Raw genomic sequence first — 19,115 nt, 5'->3', positions numbered from 1 at the left:
GGTCACTCCTTGTAAAGGTAGGCTCACACGTGAGCCGCATCCCAATTCACTAATTGAATTACACCGCGCATAATACATAATTGCTCGTAATTACTAAGCGAATGTGTCGTGTGGACAGACCCTAAACTTGGTCTGAAATATGTAAATTTCGGGACCTCCCGAATTGTTTTGATGTATAAAGCGCTAGTTTAGGAAACACCGAGAGATGTATTCATAGTTGGGGAATACAAATTACATGTGTAATTCTGGTCCCGAGACGAGTAAGAGAGACATCTGCGCTGAAAGGGTTTGTCGAGGTGCATTTCTACCAAACGAACATAGGTACAGACAATGTTCATTCATTTAATCGATATATTCTCCAAGTTTCGAAGGTTTTCACAATCGTGCGGTTGATGCGATGGAAATATTATTTTTTTTATTTGGGATTTTCTGTAAAAGCACAAACTGTGTTAAGGCGTTAAGTATTTTAGTAGAATGAACTTTGATTGCGTGAGGGTCGGGTTCTTGCGTTTATACCAATCAAACAAAGAGAGCATTCTTTGAATATTATACATAAATTTATATTTAAAAAATGGTAAGCCTTTCTGGCATAATAGGGACCAACACTGCTTGAATTCACGGGATATCTGATCAAAACTTTATTATCATCATTCTTCTCAGCAGTAGTCGTTCCGAAAGAACGCGTCGTCCGTACACGGCAGAATGCTCGCGAACATGCGTTCGCACGCTCTAATGCCGTTAACATCAAGTGACCGAGCGTTCTTAAAATATTCCCAAAATCTAGATAGAACAAGGAAAAAATGCTTTGTACATTATGCGTAATTACATTACAATGTTTGTAAACTTCGTATAGAATGAGCATTAGCTCGTTAGATGTAAATGCACCCTTAGAATTCCTTGTAGGTTTGTACGATGATGTTTAATTATGCGTGACAAATTTGGTTAATTCTAGTCGCTTTTTGAACTAGATACCGCCCATGAAAGAATCACTCTGGAAATCTGAATGGATAATGAGGATGCGCCCTGACCCACCACGCGGGCCCAATGCGAATTGGCGAGTTTTAACGTCTGTAAATATAAGTACAGCTAGAAGCACGGAGCAGCTCGAAATAATAAAGTTTTGATCAGATATCCCGTGACTTCGGCAGCTTATTGCAGGGTTTGACGTCAGGCAAGCGGCGGTCGCTTGTAAAATCACTGATTTTTAAAATTTTTAGGTATATTCCTTACCCTGACCCTGGCCTTCGTGGTATCCAGCATCGAACGCAAGCGGAATGAGAGAGAAATGATTGTTTTGGTATAAGATGGATAGAAACGATTTTCATCGGGTAATCACAGTTTTATCTTCAACGTCAATTTGTCAGTCAAAGTTTTAGTCAATTTTTAAAATACTAAAAACGATTACGATTTTAATTGTGCAAATTGCGTTCAAAAACCTAGACGCGATTCTAAAAAATGTTTTAAAAATATCCTCCTCGCAGCGTTTCGTACACATGTGAGCGTCGAAATGGTAGTCCAGTGTATAAAATGGCGGACTCGGACAAAAAATGCAAATGCTTAGTTTGTATGAGTGCTTTTATTTACCGCAATGAAAAACCAGAAATAATATACTGAATCCGCCTAAGTTTGGCGAACTGTTTCACGATAATGTGTAGCCGACAATTTCGGACCATATCACAATTGTCGCGCCGTATGTTAAGTTACCCTTTATAGACTTTATGCGATGGTAATAACGTTGAATTTGCAAAATATTTATGCGCTGTTGACTGTATGGAGAATTTTAATATAGCTTAGACAATTATAACTTTGAGTGCAATACTTTGTTTAGTACGAAGTGGTCACGGCCCGCCACGATGATGGAATTAGGGCATTCTAAATTCTAAACAGTTGCCACAAGAGCTAATTTGCAATTCTCACAAACAAAAGCTAAATTGAGTCTGGCATTCGTTTGAGATTTTTCTTTGATAATTTTGTTTGTCTTGAAGCAGTAATATTCGTAGCATGTAGCACTTTCGTAGAGGTTCTACGAAGCTACGACGTTTGATAGATACGAATGAATATACAATTTTTTATTGACGTTATGACAGAGGTATGTTTAACGTTGAAATAATTAGCTTAATGGAGTATCAATAATTAAGAACTTTTTCTTATTTATCAATTAATTAATTTATTTATATGGCAACACCTAGTGAAGAGGAATTTTCGTTTTTGTATTAAGTCAATAATACAATAATATCTTAGGTTTCTAATTTTGTTTTTACACGCTATGGTTTGGAGCTTCATACTTTTTTGTATTAATATTTAGTAAAGTAAATTGAATATTTTGGTGACAGTCTACGTAATATTCGAGAATTTTCACACTGCTCGACAGCGCTGTCGCTGTATTTAGAAAAATGAGAAACTCTTGGCAGAACCAAAGTCTAAATCATTTAAATAATTAAAAAAGACACCTTTTTTACACTACGTTTAGGCCTTTTTTTTGTGAAATCATGATTTCTTATAGTACTGTTTGGTGGTAATGAATAACTAAATAATATTAACATCATAAGGCCCACCTGACGGTTTCCTACTGGGACAACAAAACCATTAGTAGGGGTCGAAACTAATGGAGCCAGTCAATTACTGAGGGGTGGGGGGTTGAGATGAGGGGGGTCCACGATAACTCCGCACCATCGATCAAACTTTGGCCAAGAAATAGCTTTTCTAGTCTTCTTGATTGATTTATCGCCGGCGACAACTTACTGGCCGGTTGGATGGGATCGACGCGAAAAAAGTTAAGTTTTTTTAGTGTTATGTTTTTATTATTACTAAAGATGAATTAGGTGATTTGATTCTTTTGAGATAGACAATAAAAAAAAAGTTGAGACATGCTTCAAAATAAAGGTAGTGCATGTTATTTGAAATTAAATACAGGTGCATGATTTGGTTTTAAAAACTTTTGATTTACATAGAGGAAATAAAAAGTTGAGGTTTTAATTTTTATCTGTGATTGTGATTCGAAATGTAGGAGCATTATTTCTGTTACATGTTCGAAATTTGTTGATTTTTTTATAATAGTATATTATAATATAATATTATATAGCAGGAATATATTGCGCTTATCCTGCTTCAATGGAATTAATAAATAAATACCAAAATTATACTAAATATTTTTAAGCAGAATCTAAAATTCAAAATGAAATTTTTGTCTATCTGGAATGAACCAGTGAATAAAATATACGTGTGTATATTTTATTCACTGGTTCATTCCAGATAGACAAAAATTTCATTTTAAAATACCGTGTGGTATTTTTAGTTTACGTACAGGGATCACGAACGAGTAAATAAAATTGGAAATATGTGTAGTCATTCCTTATTCTAAAGTATTAATTCGTAAAGCAGACTCGACAGTCACTTCGCTTTTCTTCGCGTTTCATTGAAGCACATCAGATCTTTTGTAAATCAATGAATTTAAAATTAATAGCTCGGCTTTTTTAATCAAATTAAAAATATCTTTTTAGGGTTTTAAAACTCAAAAATTGTAAAATAGGACACTCTTATAGGACAGTTTCACAGGAACGCGTAGAAGTCAAGTTTAAATATAATATATAAAAAACTCGGGTTTCCTTTAGAATCAAACTGAAGTTACTGCCTATTATTTAATAGGCACGACCAGACCACATTGTGGCAATATTAAAGTTTTACAAATGAATTAAAATGCTATAATAAAAGTGGCATTTTAGCATCTTCACTTACACTTCACTTCACTTCACTTCACTTACTTAAAAATAAAGTGGCATTTTACTTTCTTCAAAAATAATTTAGCATCTTCACGGGATAAACTTGGCTCTGTCTATCCCGAAAAGACGCTGTATTCTTTCATGCACAATTTCACTTTTCATTGACAATATTTCATCATACGACCGAGTTTTTAACTAAAATTGATCTGTAAACAAAACATCAGTGAAACATGAAATCGAAGTGGCTTCGAAGGCAATACCGACATTAGACTACCAGCTTGCGGTCTTTATTTCCATTTGGGCCCTATTTATGACGGTCCCTTTTATGACTATCTGCACAAAATGGTCATCCAGGAAGTGGACATAATGCGAAGGTTTAGTTATAGTTTGATAAACGGATGACGTAATCTTTTGCAGATCTCTTGGAATAGTTTTTCCGTTATTTGTCTACTTTTTCTTTGTTCGTTATTCACGGTTTAGAAAAACAATATTTTTTGCCTTTGTTGTAAAAAGGACGGTAATAGGGTGTTGTATTTGCATGGCTCTAGCGTCATAGCTACCACAACTCGATCTGTATGTTAGGGTGGAATCTTGTAACTCGATCTGATTTTGATTATGTTTTATGTTTTTTTTAAATATACATGATTCAATATATGAAATGTAGTGGGACCAGTTAGAATTTTTTACTTATTTAAATTAACATTTTTTAAATTTTTTATTAATTTATTGAAATTAACATGAGTCTTAGGAAACAGTTTCTAACCCTGCACCCAACCCTGCGACGCAATACGGCAATGGTCACGTTGTAGCGACTACACATGTAGGACAGACGAGTACATACATACATTTGTTATCTTTGTATAACTATTCAAATCATTTATTCAGAAATTAGACCTTCACAGGCACTTTTTCTCGTCAATCTTTATATTTATAGTTATTTCTCACAAGCTACAAACTATTGGCATTTCGGAACGACCACTGCTGAGAAGAAATGCCGAAAGAAACACATTTGAACAGTGTTGGTCCCTATCATGCCAGTACTACCATTATTGTTACCAGGGCTTACCATTATTGTTTCTTACAATGTTGGTCGGTAACGCCGCTGATAGTGCGCATGAGAGCGTAAGAGTAAGTTTTTTTTTTAACAAAAATTACATCTCATGAGAAAACCATGACTCATTGTAAATCTATTTGATTTTGGTGTTGATCGTTTCAGCATATGTTCAAGGTTTGTATGTTTAAAAAATAGTTTATCTTTATAATCCAAGCGGTTAACTTCGACGAAGTTTATGATTTTCAGATGCCAATAAAGAATTTGTAGGAAAGTTAAAAAACGGAAATTCTATTAACCTATTATTTTATCATGTCAATAACATAAGAAATTACCATATATCTTTTCGTATCACTTTTTTGTGGTAGGTAGACGTTCCTCTTAATATTGAAAATCCCGACAGATTGTAAAACTCATCACGAGAAGTGCTCTAAATAAATAATTAGTCTCAGCCAGCCAAGATAATGAATTCGTAATACTTCAATCTGACAAACAAGCCATCAGAATCAGTCTCTCACCCTCGCATATCATTCGGGACTGTGACGCCGCAAAGCCCAGTGACAGCATAAAATTATATTTGTTATTCCGCGGGCAACACCGCGTGGTGCGGCTAGTTAATAAATTGGGTCAAAAGCTTTCCCGAACTTCTTCCACGTGTATGAAGATATTATGACAAAAAAATATTATGCCTATGGCACATGCGAACGGGATATTATTTAGGTGATTCATAAATAAATGGAATGATAGTCAATATTAGACGGAAATGAAGGGATAGCCCTTTTTACGTTGATTGAGCACTAGGGGAGGCAATCAATCACGGGTTGATAGATATAATATTAGTTTTGTTTTGGGATTGTATATGAATTCATATATAAATATGGTAATCATATATTTATTGGAAAACTTTGTCTAAACGTACAGTAAGTACCTATATATTATCTTTCAGTCTATGTTTACATTACGCATCTTTTTTGAAGGGTCTGATTACAAAATAAATGCATATACAGGGTTACTGGTATCAAACGCAAAACCTCCTAAAGACTACTCCTAGACTACGGGTAGACAAGCAAATTAAAAGCCTCGTACAGAACCAGTTCCATACAAGTAATTTAAAAGCCTTGTACGGAACCAGTTCCGGAACTCCGGTTCTGTAGACGGCCGAAGGGGATCAAATTAAGCAACTATATTATTGGTTTTAAATGAGACCCTCCATCTAAAAAAAAATAATAAAAAGCAACTTTTATTCTATGATTTTTCGTGATTAGTAGATTTTTTTTTTTATATAAAAAAATACAATCTTAACTCTATGCCAAGCAACGAGTGAGCCAGTACAGTAGCGTCGGAATCGCACAGGGTTAAAGTTTATAGAAACAACATTAAAACTAAAAAAAGGAAAAACATTGTATTTATCACGTTTAGACAAATGTCATAGAACCAAAGATGTTAGTCTCTATGTACCTTATGCGCCTTTGGAAGGCTATGCGTTAGATGCCCAGTAACCCTGTATACAAATATCAATATATTCAATTTATTAATAATCAAATGTTACTTTGTGTGCGCCCTTCTCTTATCAACCCAATTTGCTGTATATTATTTTGTATCGATGCCAACATGTCAACTTTGCGGAATGCAATAAAATATTGAGAATTGAGTAATTATTTAGTATGCTTAAGTAATAATACGAGTAAAATATGAATATTCGGATGTATATCAAAATTCAGGCCATGGCAGAGGGGACAAACATTAAAACTTTGGCTTGATGTCGTCAAAGAGAATATATGCGAGCCATGGGCTAACAATGGATGAAAATTGACGGGACAAAGTAAGAAAGTGGACCCTGGGCTCCGACGCTTCAGAGCTGAGGAAATGATGGCAAACGCTCAAATAAAAACATATTTTTTCTTAGTCCAGTCGGCTTATATAATTTCTCAAATAATTTCATAGGTATCAATTTAATTTTTTTATGATTTTGTGGTTATTTTTGTAAATAACTTATTAATATTGAACAATGTATAATATTTTACTCCTTCATTTAAAATACGTTATAAAACCAGCGGCCATAATGAAAACGCTGCCCTACCAACATTGAGATCGCCCAATGAGTTCAATCAACAAATATTTTCGTGCCGTCCCCTGGCAACGATGCTTACCTGCCACTTCCATCAAAACCATTCGGAAGGAAAAAAAGTGAGGTATAATAGAATTGAATTATCGCTGGATAAAGACGGGCCTGAGAATGGAGGTGGATGGAAAGAGTCAGTAATTCGATTGTGTTCGGTAACAACCCTAGATCGAATGAAATGGGAGATGTGGCTTGAGCACTAGGCACTAGGCTTGTGTTGGTCTGTGAATGTTGCTAATCATTTTAGGAACATCTAAATTACGTATTATTAATCCAAGAACTGTGGGCAATATAACAGATTTGATTGCTGTCGTTTCTGTTATACCTTATGTCAGATGTCACATCACTAACCCATTCCTTGTCTATGGATATGTGTGGTTTGGCGCCTTAACTGTAAATGTGCATTTGCATTTAATAAACTGGTTTATTAATAAATTAGACCCTTTAATATATAACACCTCGTTTATGTTGTTTAGTTATTTTATGTATTTTCTTTTAACTAAATTTAAACTATATTTTATTTACAAATAAGTCAACAATCGATGAGTTCTGCATCCAAAATATATATACCTCTATATCTACTTACTATAAATTTATTTTATTTACAAATAAGTCAACAATCTATGAGTTCTGCATCCAAAATATATATACCTCTATATCTACTTACTATAAATTTATTTGTCTTATATAATTAGTAAATTAGCTTCTTAGTTCCAAAAGTAAAGCACCTCACAAGTTTAAAGTGGAATTTAAATTCAAATGCAAATGATTTGAATTTAAGACAGAAATTAGACCTTCACAGGCACTTTTTCACATTATAATTTTTATATTAATTAGTAATTTCTCACAAGTACTGTTAAGTGATAAGTGGAAGATATTTTATTCCAATTAAATCTGGTCTTAATCGAATGCCACATCTCCCAACATCCGTGATCAGAGGGGGCAATCGAGTATCGAATGCGATGTTTGTTCCCCCCTTCTCCCTCTAATTCCCCGTCGGAGTAATGCAATAAAGAAAATTGTTATAGATCTGGATTGGAGCAACAGGTCTGTCGCGATTATTGTTCAGATAAAATATTTTATAACATTCAAAAGTAATTTAAAAAAATATACGTTCTGTGAAAGTTCGTTTTTCACTGTCTAGTTGCGGTAGGTCTAGCTATAAAAAAATAAATAAATAAATATATTGAGACAAATCACACAGATTGAGCTAGCCCCAAAGTTCGATACTTGTATTATGGGATACTAAATCAACGATACTATATTTTATAATACATCCAAGACCCGGGCAAATCAGAAAAAGATCATTTTCCATCATGACCCGACCGGGGATCGAACCTCTCGGTTCAGTGGCAAGAACCTTACAACTGCGCCACAGAGGTTGTCGAAGATATAACCAAGATAGTTGTGGATGACATTGAACATATTTCAATAATGCAATAGACCGTAAATCTCCTTAGTGTATATATATATCATGGAATATATTTTCAAAATGATTTCAACAAGTATATAAAACTAATTAAGAAATTACCGGCCCTATGGGCCCTCAACATGAATCTAAAAAATAAAAGGTATTTGAGAAACCAACTTCATTAAATTCATGCTACAAATACTTTGTTTTTTTCCTTCTTACACTTTTAGCACTACCGTGTTGGTCGATTTGGTCGATCGTAACGGAAAACCTTTGCTTCTATATATAATAATTGTCTTTGCATTTGACAAAAAAACAAAACGAAGTTTCTGAACACTAATGTTAGTAGAAAAAAACGATAAATGGAATTAATACACGTATAGAGCAATATCAAAAACGGCCAGTAACAAAACTACAAGTGATGCCAAACATCCACTGTGATTAGGTCTTATAGCTGAACCAGTCTTTGGACCCAGAAGAACTTAGCTGACAGAGTTTAAGGTTTACATTGAAAAATGGCTCAAATATGCAAGCAAATTTAATTTTAATTCGCGGTGGATGCTTGACCTAACATTAAATAAAAACTAATGCCTGTTGCACACAAAGGCATGGTTGATTGATAGCACACGCATAGACAGCAAAGTAAAACTTGTTGAATAGTAAGTAACTCACTTGCTTAAGTTGAAATGACGTGAATAGCGACGCGCAAATATATATTCGTGGTTAAAAATTGCGACATCGGCGAGCATATTTTCAAGTTTGCTTTGCTACTAATACTTTTAATTAGTACAGTATTGCGCTGTTCAATCTAGCTAGATCGCCCTCGCGTACAACAGGCTCAAAACCGTGTACGGACTTGAGGCAACCTCGGCACGCCCACGCCTAACATTTGTGACGATACGCGGGGCTGTGGCAGACGAGCGGGAAAGAGGTTCCGCCATGGCACCGCAACTTTCCGAAAGCAAAACGAAACAAGCTCTGTCCATTTGCGTGACGTCTGTACGCCTTTCATTGTAGCTGTACACAAGTTGATACACTGGGCATTTGGTCCATGGGCGTTGCATAAGCGCCTCTGCCCTGTGCGTCTAGTCCGTATAGGGCTTAACAGATATAGATGAAACATATAAACGCACTTACCCCGCTCAGTGTTTTGATATTGTGTAAAGCGTCTTGCGCTTTCAACGCCGCTTTCCTTGTGAAAAACGTCACAAAACAGCACCCTGCGAACAGAAGCGCACACTGTACAAAACATGACATACACACAGACAGACAAGGGCACAGATTCTATAGAACTAGGCAAGGGGCACTCGTACGTACACACTTACGTTTGGATGTATCGATCACTGGCTATGAAGCGTCGAAGAATCGCCTGGCGAAAAATAGTGTATTATAAAACATACAAAACTCACATTTGTCAATTGACGTCTTTGGAGAAAAGTGAAGTTTGTTGCCCCGCCTTTTAAATTATTTTGATTTTAATTTCTATTACTCCAAAGATACTTTTTCTACATTGCATTTTATTTTGTTCACGCCAAATTATATGCTTACGTTGTTCAACTCGGACCATTTCTCAAAGTGGGGATTAAAATATCTCCGTACAGTCGACGTCAAGTCACCCTGCAAGGCCCTAATGCGCTGGTAATAACAGCCAATTTGCAATAATGTGAAGTCGACCGTACACTCAACCAGGAGGGCGCCGGCAACAACATTTTCAATTAATTAATTTCAAAATTATTAGTGGAATTGGGGCCTTGATATTGACTAAATGGTACAAATAACTTATTACGGATCCTAAATGAAGGCTTGTATTGGAAAAGTTATTTCAATAAACAATAGACTAATTCATAAGGTGACTACGTATTAATAAAAGTTAGAGAAGGTCGAGTCGCTGTTTTGTACATTCCACATAATCACACCGTGACATACAGAAAAGCATAAGTAATAAACTATAAAGAAAACCCACACATTTATGAAATATGGCACTCGACGAAGAATAAGTTAATTATGACACAATCTACCAGTCAACAATAACTAATCGATATAAATTATAATGTGCATGTAATAAATATAAAAGTCTTCTTCTTCATAGTCGTATTCCTCGTGGCTGAGGGGTCGTGGTCATTACGTGGACTTATACACACACACCAACTTTCTTGGCATTAGTAATGGAGTGGTTTGCCATTGCCTTCTCCATTTCATACACAAGTGTTAATAATCAACCAGTGTGCAGGTTTCCTCGCGATGTTTTCCTTCACCGGAAGCAAGTGGTGGTCGATGAAAACAACTATACACGAATCGGATTGGTATACAAACTCATGTGGCACGAGTAGGTTTCGAACCTGGGACCTTTCGTCCACAGGCTTACGTCCCATCTTAACCATTACACCACCGCCGCTTCTAAAAATCTTACTAATTACAAATATTGTCTTAATTTCATAACAAAAACGAACTTGTTTCCAAGTAAACCTCGGTTTTACGTTTCAAATAAATTGAATTTGATTTCGACGACTTGCCAAAGTCACCAAAATAATAACACGCCGCCTGCTCCAAACTTTACGGTTGAACAACTTGCTATAAGTATCTACCTATACTTCAGTATTTTCAAGTTATCTACATAAAATTAACTTCAGGTTAAAGATTCTAGATATGCCTTCATCCTCGCTATTCCTTCCCACTCACGGCTGTGAAGCCCAGGGTCCTTAATTAAATTATTAATGACTATCGTATAGTACCTTTGTTATGGTTTTTTTGACATATCTGAAGAATTTTTGATATCTTTTAAATCATTTCTGCGCTATTTATAACAAACGAATATTTAGTTAGTGATTCGTGTAACTTAAGATTTATTATTTGTATCAATAAGTGCAATATATATAAGTTCAAGGAAGAGCACAAACTACCGCAATATAATAAACTTATGAAATTTTTCAAATAAACTTTAGCAGAATTCTAAATTCGCGCGATAAAACGCGCTCAAGTCGGAAAGTAAGAAAACATAATAATTTAAAAGCAAAGTCGGAAGAAAACCTTCCCACGTGTTGACGGGAAAAAGGCCGGCTAAAACCGCCCCAAATGGTCCACTGCTCTTTAATTGAGAGTGTTACTGCGAATGTTGACTAAAGAAATTTGATGGTGGTATGGTGGCGGTGGTAAAAGGATGTTGATGATAAGCAAGATGGGTGACGATATGTGCCATATGTTTCCAACCTAGAATAGCACCATTCCATAATCTCCCATGGATGTCATGACGGCTAAAGGTCACATAGCCTTTGGCAGCTGACGGGCTCAATAGAAGTCCCACGGAGGGCTCACGTCAAGCAGCCAGCAGTAACATGAAAAATTTTAGGTCTGTATTTTACGCTAGCTATGGCTATACAGTGTCATAGCCCCGTATGGAAACAAGAACAAGTGAATATGAAGGAGAGAGAGAGAGATAGAGAGAGAGTTATTACGCCAGAGTGCAGCATATAGCATTCGATTTGAACCATATTACCGGGCAGTGTATTTTGACATTGATAATGACAGCCTACAAAAACATGACAAATGACATTGACTTGTGCACCATGGCAATAGTTTTGCTGATACGCCATCTGCGTCTCGCTTTGCAATATTCCACATTGAAATTGGCTAAATTGCGCGGTTTGAAAAGGACCACTTTCCGCCCGATATTTACCCGTCGACCACGTGTGTTACAGCGCTTCAGAAGTTAAGATTAAAGTTTGAGTTGGAACACGCGGGCGCTGCAAGTAAAAATGATTCGTACAACGTCTTATACGTTTGAAAAATTACACATATTACTCTTAAATTTTGCAATGCCTCTGGCTATGGATGTGTGTATGATAAATCAGGTGCAAAAAAGAGGTTGAAAAAAAAAACAGCTCTAGAAGGACTTGCCATTCCAGCAACTTGCAAGTACCTAGATAAAATGACTTTTGCTGCAAACATCTGCACTCGGGATGAGGTAATGTAGTAGTAGAATTAGGTAATCAGTAAGGCCGTAGTTGTGACCTAATAACATCTGTCAGGGAAATTATAATAGAACCGTTGGGGAGAGCTTGGACACACAAAGTTACATTCGCTGGCGTCATGGCTGCTGCTGGCTATACTGGCTGTTCTGCTGTATCAATATGACATTACATCAACCTCCCCACAACACTTGAAAGGCATTAACAGTTGTTGGAGATGTTTTGCGGTTTAGATCGTCTGTCTGGTCGTGAGGTACAGCTACGTACGTGCGGAAGAGGGGCAAGTAACTTTGCTGTGAATGGAACTTCTGTGTATCAGAGAATATCACGAAGGAAACAATCGCAATGATGGATCACCTTTGCTGGCGCCGGTGATCTTGTCCCGCAGCACGTTGATCTGATGCACGCGGCCGAACTCCTCGAACATGATGCGCAGGTCATTCTCGTCCATGCTCCGGGGCACCTGGCCGACGAACATCTGGAAATTTTAGTTAGAGAGTGAGTAAACTGTTATCTGTCTCATCTGAGCATTCAATATCAAAATTAAAAGCCACTTAAACATCCCCACCGCTGGTGTACGTACAGGTCTGACTTATAGATCGATAAAGAATTGAAGAATATACACGATCCTATTGCGTATTGATGGATTTTAACGACTACAAATAGAACCAGGATCAGCCTAACCTCTCTTCCGAATTACGGAGGAGATATGTAATACATTTTTGGTGACCGATCCAATGTACGGCCATTGTGAGAGTGACTTAACCGATACTATCACGACACTGTTATAAGGAAACCGATGCGCATTTTCTAAAATATTTGGTCAGACATTAATACTGAGACAAATTAATTAGCCGAGGTCGTTGGAGTCCTTCCATATTTTTTGGAATGCTGTTCAAATATCCATTATAATATTTCGAATTCCCAGAATTTATTTTAATATAATTAAATATGCACTTATTTATGCGTAAAATAACATTATGCGTTATTATTAAAGTAAAATGTTCAATTAGTGCGTAAATGGACTACAGAGTAATAATGAAATGCATTCTCTCCCGTGGGGCTTTTAATTATATCCGTCCACAGTTTAATTTGCCCCTGCTGCGATAAATGCCTACATCACCTACATGTTGCAAAAAGTATTAACCAAAATTCCTTTTCAGTTATGTTTTCAAAGAAATAGACAAATTATGCCGGACAGTATTGCATGACGCCCAATGACGCCCCACCATGACGCATGAGGCACGACATCGGCACCCCCAAGTGAACGTAACGTTGCAGCATTGCGTCGTTCACCTAGGATGACGGGTTAGCTAATCCACTATAATATACTCACAGTGCTATAGACAAATCTACATACATACGAGTACTATATCGAGGGATCAAAATTTGCTTATTTTTGTTTCCCTAACAAACTTGTTTGCACAGCCTGCCGCGTGCCAAACCCGAGCACTGACAAATTCAAGTCAACCAACCATACAAGCACCTCTAAGCAGTGGTAATAGCGGTGAATTTACAACAGAAATGAGCGCACTGTGTGCTGTCGACGGTACTTAATAAATATTTGCGAATTTCGCCATTTGTTTCCAGTTTATATTAAACCGTGCAAATATTTTACGAGATCTCTCTCCTTTGACAAATATCTTGTTTTAATTTCGTCGAAACACTTATTTTCTTATTCACAATGATAATGAACTTTATTCTTTGACAAGGTTATATCTTAGTAGGTAACGCTAACAGACGGATATTGTATTGCTAAGGATACATGGGCTCCGACGGTCAACTTCTGCGCAAGACTCCGGTGAAAGTATGTGTACGTTTTTGATATATTATTGGAAAATATAAATATTATAGTGGATTTTATTTGGATATTACACACAAAATCTGGTATAATCACAGAATGGCAGAAAGTTGGGTCATTGTGAATCAAAATTGTATTGTTTACATTGTTACGTTGCAGGATATAAAGGGATTATTATTAAGTTTCTCATTTTATGGCATATATTCAACATAGACACAGAGGTTTTGGTGTTTTAATTAGAGCATAATTGGAGCATAATTAGAGCTGACTCGATTTAATATTCTTCTTGACTTTTTCCATTCATGTGGGGCGTCACACCATGTTAATTCGACTGAGTACGCATGATCAAAAGAAATATGTGTGGACCATAGTTCTTCTTCCACATCTTTAAGTATCTATTCAGCATTGAATGTCGTGAATGAAAATCGAGACACAATAGATATATAATTGTTTGACCGGCGCATTTGCACCGGTTCGTAAGGTAGATGTTATATTTATATGTTGGTAGGTATTATATTGATAAATTATCGTATAGACAGTTTTTTGCTACTTCTATTTGAACTCACCCCAAAAATATTTTTTTTCTCTCTGCATCACTTATTGGCAAAAAAAGCCTCAGGCTTTAAGTTCGCCCTTTGCACGTTTTGTAATAAAGTTAGGTACATAAATAAATAAATAGTTACCTTGATGTAATCGGGATCGGGCATGTCTGGTTTCTCGTCATTGTTGTTATTGTTTATACTGGTGTTGTTGTTATTGTTGATATTCATATTCAGCCCACTGTAACAAACAATCTCGTGTTTTAATGACAATCATATTCAGTGTTTCATTTCCTGGTCGGAGGCGCCGGCGCAAGCACCATTTCGATATCACATCATAATTTTATGTCAACTAACAGCGGTGGTGGTGTAATGGTTAAGACGCCCGCCTGTGGATCGAAATTTCCCAGGTTCGAATCGTACACGTGCCTATTATAGAATACTAGCGGTTGCCCGCGGTTTCGCCCGCGTATTTTTTTCACGGGAACAGTTATTTATTCCGAATTCAAAATTCAAATTCAAATCATTTATTCAGAAATGAATGGATCCGGGATGAAAAGTACCCTATGTCCTTGTCCACACTATAAACTACATGCAACATTTCAAGAAGATTCATAGAGTAGATAGGGCAGAAGAGGTAACAAACAAACTTACTTTCGCATTTATAATATTAGCTAGGGTACGAACAGTGTCCAATATTATTTTTTGAAGAAATGGTGTGGTCAGAGATTTTCACAGTAAGCTCGTAAGCACGCAAGGTGTTTTTCACGTGTTCCCAAAACTATAAGGTATTTCCGACTAAATCCCGGGTAAAACTCGCAAAAGGGTATGTTTTAGGAATTCCTTTATTCATACCAGTGCCAAAGGGCTTTAGGAAATTTCAAATTGCGCGTGGAGCCGGTGGGCTTGTAAACACACGCAGAAGGACTTACTTTATAGTCCTTAAACCTTTGTATAAAACAAATAATAGTTTAGTTTGCAAGGATCAAACAAATAGATACAGTGTTACATGTTTATCCCACCGGATTGATTGGTCTACTTTCCCATTTAGTCCTATATTAATATTTGGTCTAAGGCCTCGTCTAGCTGTACGGTGGGCCTGTTGGTTGAATTAACATTATTACAGTGTCAGGTAGCCAATCGCCAATAAGAATAATATTTAGTTTATAGCCCGATCCCTTTTTCAATGTGCGCGGGAAGAGAAGTTGTTGGCATATTTATTTTCCAATCCTCCCTCAGCATTCATTAAAAAAAAAATAAGATCCTGAAAACACGAACACACCTTTTTGATCAATTGATGTACAACTACGATCTAATCTTCCTACACAGACACATTTGATACTCTTACAATAAGAAAACTGTATGTAATATAGATTATAAACAAAATATATAATTGATAACGGGAAATAGACGTTATAATATACGTATAATCATTAATCTAGCTCACATTAATTCACAAAACAATCAAGAAAAATTGAATCATCATAACCTCATTTTCGGTCCATATAAAAACATCCTACGATAATGCACATCAAAATATAGGTTATAATAAACAAGTATCTAAGTACCTTATTGTTCTAGAAAATGCGTCGTGCCACACTCCGTAGCACTTGTTTGCCATGACGTTATCACTGATAAGGGCGTACATTGCTTGATTACCCCTCTTATCACTTATCGGCGCGATCAACAAACTCCCAGACGAGCGGTGCCGCTTCACTATGACTTCCATAAGAACGTTGGATATTTTCGATGCGTAAAAAAAAAAATGCGGGTACCCCGCAACTTTTTTTATTTCGTTGTCGCGTTGATGGCGGCAAGGGATTTCTTTTAGTGTTGTGTTTTTAGATATATTATCGATTTTACTTATCGATATTTTTTTTGTAAAATAATAATTCACAAGGCACTATTTTTAGATGTCGATTTTAAACAATATTTACTGATACTAAATAAGCTTTATCGATAAAACTGCTATAGCTTTGTGTATCGTTCATCTATTTCTATAATGTCCCTCTGATTTAGTCCTGGGTTCTAAGCCTAGTAAAGCAATAGCTTTACTATGGGACTGCTTCATAGACGTATTTCCTCATGGCTGAGGGTCGTGGTTATTACGTGAAATGAAACACACACAACAACTTTCTTGGCATTATTAATGGAGTAGTTTGCCATTGCCTTCTCTATTTCACACACAAGTTAATAAGAATCAACCAGTGTGCAGGTTTCCTCACGATGTTTTCCTTCATCGGAAGCAAGTGGTGGTCGATGAAAACTACTATACATGAGTCAGATTCGTATACAAACTCATGTGGCACGAGTAGGATTCGAACCTGCGACCTTTCGGTCCACAGGCGGGCGTCTTAACCATATTACACCACCACCGCTTCAATGGATTAAGTGATTTGAATCCTAAGAGATAAATATTTTGGGGGCCCTTTTTATCGCATAATTTATTTTGTCCTATAATTCTTTAGCATAAAATATATTTTGGCATAATAGGTCTAACGCACATTCGATTTTTGGCATACGGCTAAATGTCGCACAATAAAATTTAGGTTAGGTTAGTCATGCTTCAAATAGTTATGCATAAACTTATGCTTAAAAATCAGTAGCCATAATACAGTAAACTTTATTACATTGTAGCTTAATTTTTCATGCATATAGATAGAGATCTGAATAGTTTGTTATTAGGCGGTTTGGAAACTCTGACGACGTTATACCTAGCGCTTCACTCTGCAAACCTATTGATGAAAAAAATCTAATAGAAATATACATTTTTGTGCTCACGTACCATAAATGTATATCCACTCCTCGATAGGTTTCTCTAAAATTCTACTTTAATTCTACTTTATTATTTAATGAAATCAGAACAGATCAGGTACATATAATGTGGTCGTATTTTCAAGAATCTTAACAATCAAATAAAGTACTTTTTCAAAATATCTTTCAAGGAGTTGAGTGACAATCGTAGTCCAAATCTATCTTAATAACTATATGTGAAGAAATATATGTCGATTTGTAAATAAAATGGTTACGATGTGAATTTTAGCGTGATAGATTTCCACTCACAGTTACTTGTGTAATACTGAGGTAATTTGTTTTAAAATGACGACAGATTTAATCTAATCTTGTAGATTAGAAAAAAGTTAAATGTACAATTTTAAATGAGATATAGCCTACACCCTCATCAGTTTGCGATTGGTTTGTGATACATCGTATTTTGTTTGCATTACTGGTCTATAACACAAGGGATCTCCCTTGTGTTACGAACGATTGCTTGTGTGCGTGTATCTACACGTAGACAAGCAAAGGTGTGAATCATTGTAATAATAGTTTTATCTGGTTCTTTTTTATCTATCGATCGGGATTCCGTTTTTGGTGGGGAAAATTGTGTGTTACTTTCGACTGATAACGATGACAACTTTATATCTAGTTATTGTATCTAGATTATTATTTTGGTGTTGAAATCAATGAGAAAATCTATAAGAGATGTGTATATCGACAGCTGTTCTCGCCTTGCTTCGATCGATCGTTTCGTTTCCTCATGATGATAATTAAATGATGAAAATACATTTTACTTCATATAAGGTCGCAGTGAATTACATAAAATGCTAATTATTTGAAAAACAAAACAATACTAAAGTCCTACCCAAAGCGTACTTGATTTAAGTACTAAGTAACGCTGAGTCACGAAGAGACACGTATACAAAAATGACGAAGTCAAGGCAAACACTGCTTGTATTTTTAGATATTAACTATATATACTGGCTATGAATTATCGCGATACAGTTTGATTCGGTGTACACTGCTGGTTTTTCATTGCGGTAAATAAACGCTCTATAAATAGAAAACTTAATATCACTGTATTCGATGTAAAGTATTCGATGTAAAATCTGCAAAGCTTAAATACAATTGAAATGGCGACGTGCGAATGCGAAAGAACGACTTAATTAAGATTCTCCGTCGCTCGTACGCACACTGACTTTTAATTCAAATTTAATTCATCTTTCCTTTGACAGATTAGTATTAATTAAATACCTAATGCAAAAGTTGCCCAGATTGTTCAGATTGGGCAGATTCGGCAAATTTTTTTACAAGTATGCTTGACAGTGGTCCTTTGGAATACTGTTGTTGCCTTTCAGCTGTGAAGGTTAAGACGGATTTAAACCCTTAGTCGCCTAGTACCTCATCCACGGAAGGATATGTTGTCCGTTTATTTTGTGTTTACTGTTTTGTGTTTAATATACCTCGCTGGTTCAGTAACCTAACCGATCTTGGACTCCGATATTAAATTATCCGCACTTTTCTATTCTGCGCCATTTTTGCCGGTCGGTTCCTTAGAAGGCTTCCAGGTCTATACTTCATCACTTCAGGGGAAACGGGGACGGCCAACAGGTTATTCCCTCTTGGAGTGGGAGACCTTTCTTATAGTTTTTCTATTGTTATAAAAGCTTTGCCGTCACCTAGTATATACAATGATATCTTTGTGAATATTGTGACATTAATTTACCAT

General features: G+C 36.1%; 1 protein-coding gene across 12 annotated transcripts in view; it reads right to left on the bottom strand.

Moving 5' to 3' along the window:
* LOC128676450 (CUGBP Elav-like family member 2) overlaps positions 1 to 19,115 on the bottom strand; it is a 335,766-nt gene that overhangs the window by 114,846 nt on the left and 201,805 nt on the right. For 7 of the 12 annotated variants that reach the window (XM_053756570.1, XM_053756566.2, XM_053756565.1 and 4 more), the window contains 3 exons: positions 14,753 to 14,849; positions 12,626 to 12,746; positions 9,441 to 9,523 (listed from right to left, as the gene is read on the bottom strand). In XM_053756570.1, coding sequence (XP_053612545.1) covers positions 9,441 to 9,523; positions 12,626 to 12,746; positions 14,753 to 14,849 — 301 coding nt within the window. Of the gene's footprint in view, positions 1 to 9,440; positions 9,524 to 12,625; positions 12,747 to 14,752; positions 14,850 to 16,176; positions 16,353 to 19,115 lie in introns of those variants that run through there. The other 5 variants (XM_053756563.1, XM_053756564.1, XM_053756573.1 and 2 more) reach the window with 3 other exon arrangements.

This window comes from Plodia interpunctella, chromosome 16 (genome assembly GCF_027563975.2).
Source record: "Plodia interpunctella isolate USDA-ARS_2022_Savannah chromosome 16, ilPloInte3.2, whole genome shotgun sequence".
Lineage (NCBI taxonomy): Eukaryota > Metazoa > Arthropoda > Insecta > Lepidoptera > Pyralidae > Plodia > Plodia interpunctella.
Note: the sequence above shows the minus strand (reverse complement) of the source record. Positions and strands in the feature narration are given on the sequence as shown.